Source organism: Lepeophtheirus salmonis, chromosome 5, assembly GCF_016086655.4.
Source record: "Lepeophtheirus salmonis chromosome 5, UVic_Lsal_1.4, whole genome shotgun sequence".
In the NCBI taxonomy this organism is placed as follows: Eukaryota; Metazoa; Arthropoda; class Copepoda; order Siphonostomatoida; family Caligidae; genus Lepeophtheirus; species Lepeophtheirus salmonis.
Genome location: NC_052135.2, coordinates 59,484,025 through 59,492,971, shown reverse-complemented (window position 1 = coordinate 59,492,971; position 8,947 = coordinate 59,484,025). Strand labels below are relative to the sequence as shown.

The 8,947-nt window shown below is 31.9% G+C and overlaps 1 protein-coding gene across 1 annotated transcript; it reads left to right on the top strand.

Annotated features, from left to right (window-relative positions):
- Positions 1 to 1,627: 1,627 nt before the first annotated feature.
- On the top strand, positions 1,628 to 7,217 carry LOC121118479 (polypeptide N-acetylgalactosaminyltransferase 13). Its single transcript, XM_071888877.1, has 6 exons — positions 1,628 to 1,750; positions 4,802 to 5,248; positions 5,395 to 5,948; positions 6,100 to 6,518; positions 6,575 to 6,670; positions 6,727 to 7,217. Exons 2-6 carry the CDS (start codon positions 4,809 to 4,811, stop codon positions 7,087 to 7,089), a joined length of 1,872 nt encoding a protein of 623 aa, XP_071744978.1. The 5' UTR covers positions 1,628 to 1,750; positions 4,802 to 4,808; the 3' UTR covers positions 7,090 to 7,217.
- The last annotated feature ends 1,730 nt before the right edge of the window (positions 7,218 to 8,947 follow it).

The window sequence follows — 8,947 nt, the reverse complement described above, 5'->3', positions numbered from 1 at the left end:
TCATAGGAAACTTTTAATAATAAGGAAATAAGGAAAAGAGGCTGTGGGTTTGTTTCTTATATAGAATTCTGGAAAGGGAAAGCAGAGGGACTCTATGTTGATCCAAGGACTGAGGGATGAGGCCAAGATACAAGAAAAACTTGTAGTAGCTTACATAACGATATGCTATCTCCCCCAATCTCATCCCTTCATGTCTCTACTCACAACCTCCTCCATGAGGTCAACTTTCATGATACTCCAAAGTGCTAATTGTCCAAATATCTGCAAAAAGTAAAAATCCCTCTCCTTCAACTTTACTAATATATAATTCTAGCCAAGTTATTTCCTTATTATCAAAAGGTTAGGATGATTGAATTATGCCTTTCTGCTGTCTACATGAAAGCTAGTAACTTCCATGTTTACAATTATACCCAGTCTTCACTACAACCAACATAATACTACAAGACTAACTTAATTTCTATTTTCTCCTCCCTAACTCATAAATAAAGTATATTTTTACCTTGAGTATTTTTGTTGTTATTGCATCTGTCTACATGGTATCTTGGCTCAAGGTAAATATATGTATCATGATAATTATACGCATATTCAGTGAAAACATGAAATTTGAACGCCCTATTCACGTGGTTCGTTGTTGTACTTTTTTCGTTGAATATGTTTGAACAGCGGGTTTTTTTTTTACGCGAGCATATATTGAAGATATTTGTGTCTTTTTTTAAATAGTTTGGTAGGAAATGTCTACTAACGAGTTTTGATAGTCCCAAAAGACGTATAGTGGTAGTTTCAGCTTAAGGAGCAAGTGAAGAAGGATTCTGGTTTGTCGTTATATCAGAAGGAGGACTTGCTAGCTTTTTGAGCGATTTTGAGAGTAAAAGATTGAGTTGACAAGGAAAAGTTCTTAGTAAAGTCCTTATTTTTTACATACGTAGAACTACATGTAATGTTTTAACTCCAAAGTCAGACAACTGGGCTGAACGTGACGTATAACTGTATCGAATGAAAAACCAGATTTTCACTCAACAACTGCCTCACAAGCTTCTATACAAATCAAATGCAAGAAACGGCACCTGTACGATGTAGATCGTCACCAGAATCCTGCGAGGTTCTAAAGAAACTGTGTATTCTTTTTAGGATGTAAACAACCAAAAAGAATAACCACACAACAAGATATGTTCCTTTTTTTTTTTTTTTTTTTTTATGAATTTTATCACCTTATCCTTAACATCATTGGTAATGATTAACAGTGCATAGGTTGATTCCATACTCGTGGGAACGGATTGAACGAAACAGGTGTTCCGGATTTGGATAATTTTCCAAAAGTGGTTTAGTGGCAAATAACATATACCTAGAGTCAATTCACACTCTCTCAGAAAATTTACATAGGCACTTTTAATGGCAAACAAATGCATATCTAATGATTTATTGTATCTGTCAGATCTAGACAAAAAAAATTGTATTTTAATTTATTTTGACAGTTTTTCTTTAACATTTTGAAAAAAAGGTTCCCTTCCATAATAGAAAATAAAGGAAGTTATTTTTTTATGCCGGCCATCAATAGGTATTCAAAGCCGCGCATGTATTTTTTAAAAACAAAAAAAACTTTTCTAAAAGAAAACTTTTTTTTTTTTTTCAGTTCTCAAAGAGGTATCTTAACATTATTACTCTCTTATTTTTTGCCCTAATAAAATGTATTGTAAGGAGTGCTCCTTTTTTAGTTGATTGTGTTAAAGTTTTGAAGATCTAACTTAAGAAGGTATGATATTTCATTTTGTGTATATTCCTTTTAGTTATTATGGATTTTATTTGACAAGATCTGAGCTTTTAGTAAGACTTATTCACAATACATACATACAAAAGTCACATAAATCTTCATTTTATAAGACAAATGATGTCAAAACATTTTTACTATCTAATGACACATGTCAGTAGAGTCATAATTTTTATCAAATTATCCTCACTTTCACCTATACAACTACAAATATATGTAACTAGGTTTTAGTGCTGAGACTTGGTCCAAGGCCTAATTTTATTTCCGTTGAGGTTTAAGTTATTTTTTTCTAGAGCTTTTTCAACAATTTATGATATTCTCTTACTAATAAAATTTATATAATAGGTTCGGGGAAAAAATAATTTCATATTTATCACTATATTTCAATGCTTTATAATAAGTGTTGTAATTATCCGATTTAAGCCAAGTATGCCCCGTTCTGTTTGATAACGTGTTGCCAACGAGAATCCAATTTTGGCATGCCCTTCTCCTAGAAGAACTTGTCCCTATTGGCAAAATACTCGCACAACCTATTTTATCATGCCTCTAGAGAAGCCAATTTGTACACCAGGCGTGCTGTTCATTGACAGGAACAGGTGGTATTTACTTGGTGCTAGGTCTGGACTGTAGGGGGAATGCATAATAACTTTCTACCTGAGATCCTAAAGTTTCTTGCTCGTCATTCAAGAAGTGTGCAGTATGGCGTTGTCATGATGAAAAACGTTTCTTATCCCATTCACTAATTTTGACAACTTCTGTACGTTCACCAGCTTCAAACAGTCGATCTGTAGACAGTAGAGGGCAAAATTGAGTTTGAAAAATAACACCTCCAAGCCCTGTCGTGCAACACGAACCGAAAAAGTATCGGCCCCGTATACATCACAAATTTTCTTTGTCGCTTTGGACGCTTTTTTCCTTTCAGGCAGTGTAAATGTAAAGTATTGCGATTTTTTTCTATTAAGACTTCTATCCTCGACGCACGATAATTCACGACTGACCCAGCTAAGCGCAATTTTATTGAAAAATTGTCTGTAGTATACATTCATCCCTTTACTACGTTTTATAATATGATCTGATGTGACCAACAATGAAAAAGATATACTTAGATTTAAAAAGACCGGGGCATGCGAAATTACTTATTTCCCGTACCTATTACTATTAAATGATACGTTTATAAAATTATTTCTTAAAAATTGTTAATATATTTTTTCTTTTTTGTAATTTAATAACTTGTGGGTTTTTTGCTTTTTTTTGTTAGTAAGTATTCTACATATAGGTTAATACTTTTTGGCTCAAATAACACTAGAATATTCATAAAATAATTTCCCCCAAAAAATGCAGTATTATTATTGTCTATTTTCATTGTTTACATTTAAAAAGTGTTTTAAAAACAACACTTATTAGCTGATTATATACATACATAAATATCAGTGTTTAGACTCAGTCCAAGGCCAAATTTTGATTCTGTTCCGTCATTAGTAATTTTTCTTGCCTAATATTTGGATCCAGACTACAATTTTAGACAACAGACCAAAATTTGATCCTTTTCAAATTGTCGACCGATTTTTCTTTATCAATATCCGGAGCAATTTTCTCCCCACTCCTGATTTATGATTTGCACAAATATAATGGCCAATGCAACACATTTAACTTCATTTGACTTTACTGTAGATGTATGTTAACCATTTTGAAGCACAACTGACGTCATTAACAATTAAATAATTATAAACAAAATTTTAAATGCACTCATCCTGACTGATTTTTTTTTTCTGAGGGTTCGATCTAGACCGAACTGTAGTTTAAGATTGATCCGGACCGAACTTCATTAAAAGACCAAATGATTTCGTTCTACTTAAAATCTTAACAGTCTCAGACTGGTCTATGATTTGCAGAACCAGTCCAAAAACACTAAATATGTAGCTCATAGTTGCATATGAAGATTGTACAAGATCAATTTTGTAGAGCCCCCAGCAACGTCTTTTTCTATTACAAAATCAGTCATTGTATTGTTATTATTTCATTTTGATATTTTAAAATAACGTATTAATTATGTATTTACGGGTAGTATGTTTGTGGGCATTTCAATTGTATAATGTGTCATCAATTAATATTTTTTTTTGTAAAAATGTTAAAAGTGCATTATAAATTAATTAATCTTGGAAGGAGCATTTAACTTTTACAACATCCTCATCGCATGCCCAGCAAAATCTTCATATCAATTTTTGGTTCTAAAACTTACAATTTGCGCATACGAGTGACAACTTGCTCAAAATCGCAACTTGTACACTCCATGAATAAATATATAATATACTGTAACTTGGATTTCCTGCGAATAAAGACGAAAATATACATAGTCATTAGTAATTTTTGCTACATTGTGAGGAAATGACTGTCAGTTTTTCTTTTTTCCTTATAATTAAACTAAGTAAGAAATTTTAACGGCCGTATGGAGAAACATCATTTTTTCTTACTGAGGGGAAAATATTATAAGAAATTGTATTTGTCAACAAGTAAGAAGAGTTGTATTAATGTTTTTGTTAGGTTTTTTTTTAGTTTTTAATTATATCAAAAAAAAAATTGTTAAGTCATTTTTGGTGATGGTTTTTATAATCGATATTTAAGTTAGAAAAAGAAATGATTAAGACTTTTGCAAAAATGAAGAGGCAAGAATGTTTTTGAAGAAAATGAAAAAAAAAAACACCTTTTAATGCATGTTGTATGTATATCATTGTACAGTAACTGCTTAACAAAAAAAATATTATTTGTAACGTGAAATCCACAGGGCTAAGAGGTAATGCAAAATAATATGTTAAGCTTTTGTAATATTTATTTTTGATCCGATTTTAAATCTAATTAAATTGAATAGAATAAATATTTTGCTATGATATGCTTCTGATGCTCACTATTAGCTTACCTAGACTTTATATTTCACAATACTATAAAGTTTTTTGTGATTTCAAATCGATTTACAATATTTGACATATTTTATTTTATCCCACTATCATTTAGAACTAATTTAAGTACATATATTTCCAGACAAGGAATGCCCTTAAATATATTGCGTCATGTGAACAAAAGACTGAAAATCAGGCGAAACTCACGTCTCATCCCTTCTCTTTTTTTATGTGGAACATGGATGATATTTCTATTCCATGGTGCAGAAATAAAGCCAAGTCATTCCTCTGCTTCTGAAACAGATTTCCTTGTTAGAAGTTGGCATTTAAAAGATCCTCATCATGGAGATGTTCCCTTTTTTAATAAAGAAAAGTGGAGGGATCTCTCTGGAATTGAGTTAGTTCTATCAAGGAGTGGAATATATGCAATCGGTGGTTCTCGATTAGGGGATGATGGAAAACCAGTTAGTATTTCCGATCAGAGTCTCAAAAAGTTAGCTGCAAAAAAGAAATCCACCTATCAACTTAATGTTGTAGTGAGTGAATTAATACCATTGAACAGAACACTGCCCGAAGTTAGAAATATAAGGTACGTCAAATAATGAGTAGGTTTTAGCGATAAGATTCAAGGTGTTTCTGCATATTGTTGAGTATAATCTTGAGGAAAAATCGTATATGTATATTTTACACTTTTAGGCATCATGTATAACAATTGACGTTTTTCTTTCATTCTAGATGCCTATCAAAATCATATCCCTCATTACTTCCAACGATATCCATCATCATTGTATTTCACAATGAGGCATCTTCAACAATACTTCGAACGGCCGTTTCAGCCATTGATCGCTCCCCCAAAGGAGTAGTCAAAGAAATTATTTTTGTTGATGATGCATCGACAAATGAGGATCTTGGATCTAAATTCCAAGATAGAATTTCCAATCTGAACGTAAAGTGCAAAATCATTCGACAAAAAAATAGAGAAGGGCTAATTACTGCTCGGATAAGAGGTGCTGAGGCTGCAGCAGCCTCTGTTTTGTTCTTTATGGATGCACATATGGAACTGTCACCCGGCTGGGCTGAGCCTCTTTTGGCAGAAATACTTAAAGATAGGACTAAAATCGTTGCACCAGTAATAGATGATATTGATGATGAAGATTTTTCGTATAAAAGAGTGGAGGTTGATCAGATGAGAGGAGGGTTCAATTGGAAATTAAGACATGCATGGATTGAACCCCTAAAATATGAAAACTTGGACAGCAGTGATCCTTTTCCAACTCCAACTATCATAGGTTACAAATATTAAATAATATGTGTTTTTTATCCTACTGTTTAATGAGACTAAAATGTCATGGAATCTTTTAAAATGTTGTTGGAAATAAGAATGATTCTTAATGACTTTATTTACTCAGTCCTTAGAGAATAAAATAATTACTTTTTCAGGTGGTGTTTTTGCCATCGATAAAGAGTTTTTCTTCGCAAGTGGAAGCTTTGACCCTGGAATGAAGATTTGGGGAGGTGAAAATATTGAGATATCTTTACGAATATGGCGATGTGGGGGATCATTACTCATTGTTCCATGCTCTAGAGTTGGACACATTTATCGCAAAAAGAGTCCACATTCTGTACCAGGAGGATTCCGTGGTCAACTTGAGACGGAAGGAATAAATATCGGAAGGTGCGCTCACGTTTGGCTGGATGAATATGTAGACTTTTACTCATATATGAATACCAAAGAATTGGAACTCGGGGATTTAAAAAAAAGGCTTTTGTTGAAGAGAGGATGTCATGATATGAATTGGTACCTCTCACATATTTATCCCGACTCACCGTTACCTACAAAATATAAATATGTTGGACAAGTATGAATTTCACCCCCGTAAATCAGATATTAAAATTCATGATTTTCTTTTAAAAGATTAAATCAAAGGCCTCTGGACAATGTTTGGACGGAATAGGATTGAATGGGGAAGAAGTGGGTCTTAGACTGTGCCATGGACTTGGAAGTTATCAGGTTTGTTGTCATTTGTATATGTTTTTTATCCAATACAATAATCCTTTATCCAACAGATATTCATTTTAAAAGATTCCGGACAAATACAATGTGATGTTCACTGTTTAATGCCCTCTGATAAAGATACAAAAAGATTAATAAAAGGACCTTGCAGCTTCCAAAATCAAAATCAAAAATGGAGCGTTAAAAAAAATGGACAAATAATTCATTCCCTTACTGGAAAATGTTTAACATTTGAGTCTACATCAATTAACATTGTAAAAACCTCACCAAAATCCATATTAAACTACCTTGCAGACTTGACTAAGGAGTCTTTGATGGAGACCGTTATACCTGGTCCCATACTGAGTGAGTGTGATTTTAATATAGACAGTCAAATATGGAAAATGGACTCTCCTCTCAGCTGGAGGAGAAAATGATGGGAGGAAACCGTCTTATGTAGACGATTCATCATACTTACATCAATATGCATTCTTTATCATTAATTGTATTGACAGATTTTTCCTTCAATCTTTTTATCACAAATATAATTCATACAGAATTTGAATACATTTGTAGATATTTTTTATACATAAGCCCAGGAAAAAAATTGATTTTCCCCATGTAAGAAATTATTTTATTCTAACTTTAGATGTTTAGCCCTTTTAAAGTTTTGCACGCAACACAAAGTAGCTCCTTTAAGTAAAAAAACAAACCTAAAAAGGGCTTATTTTTAACAAACCAAGGAAAACGAGCTCTTTAGTCATCTTATTACAAATGAAGTGAGTACTTAAGTTAATATTGTAATACAACAAGAGAATAGAAGTCTACCATATATATATATATAAAACTGACCTGAAATTTTGTGTATGTAACTCTAATATGACATAATTATAATTATCGTTTTTACCTTTTAAGGTAGATTCCCTGATGGGTGTATGCACTAAGCATACCAAGGGTTAATAAAACTACAAGAATCACTATTTTCTTCCTTCTGTCTAAATATATGTCCTGTCAACACAAAAGCAAACTAAAAGTGTGGATTACATTTGTACTCATCGTAGAATTATTGTCAATGTTTATCAACAAATTATTATTATTACTAACCCTTTGAAGGCACATGCAAATTGATTGCCACACTAAAAGAATGAGAAATTAAGAGGATTTTATATGAGACCAATAATGATTATTTAAATCAAATAAAGGTTCTAAGCTATAGCTAAAATTCTTGGTTATAAACATCGTACAAATTTGAATTGAATGCCTATTCAATATGTCTATGAAATATTGGCCTGGATGTATGCTAGACTGTACCTCAATGACAAAATTTCTGAATTTAGATTGCAAGATAATTTTTATTTTGCATTTTATTCATATTAACGAGAAAATAATGTTTAATTGTACAAAACAAATGGACGCGTTTTGATTTGAAAATTTGTAAAATAACGGAAAATATGATTTTTTTATGTTATTCCTTTAAAATTATCGAGAAATTTCTAGCTACAGGATTTTTATTTAATTCAGTATTGTGAATTAGAAGCATTTATCTTTTAAGGATATTCAATCACTATTACTTTAATTTCCCTCGCGTTTTGAGTATCTTAGTCCTAAATATGTCGCATATAAAATTACAGCGTATTACGCGCATATATCTTGATTTGGTTCTTCTATTTTACTACTGAAATCTCGTTTTTGATACAAAATCTTTGATACATAATCATTAAATTTACTTTGACTGTTCATTTATGCAAAATAAGAAACACTATTTCACCTAATTATCATTTTGGAGTACACAAACTGTGTATGAAATTCTGAAAAATACAATAATTTATTTCTCCTCCCTTCATTTCTAGGGTTGATTTGTTGAGCATGATTTGTATTTTTATTAAATGAACTTCCAAAAAAAAGTATACCTTTTATATTGTATGAAGAAAACAAAAATTGGGATTTTCTCCCGTCTTGATTTTGGATCCAGATTATTTAATGTTGACGAAGTACATAAAGTACTCGTATTTTCCTTCCTCCTAGTATAATATCTTTACCATTCGTAAATATTTCAAGTTGCAGATTATAAGTATGTAATACGAGGGTGATCTTAAAAGACTCCGACCTAAAATGGCAGGACTTTTAATTAAAAGCTAATCACATCTATCTAGCATCTGTTGACAGTTACTCGCCAAGGTTTCAGCCATTTTGGAAATGTAAATGTTATGTAACAGTCGTTTGAGTGAGTTGGTGTGAGTGAGCGTTTTGTGAAATTAGACAATATCAAGTATGAAGCTCTCATTTACTCACTCA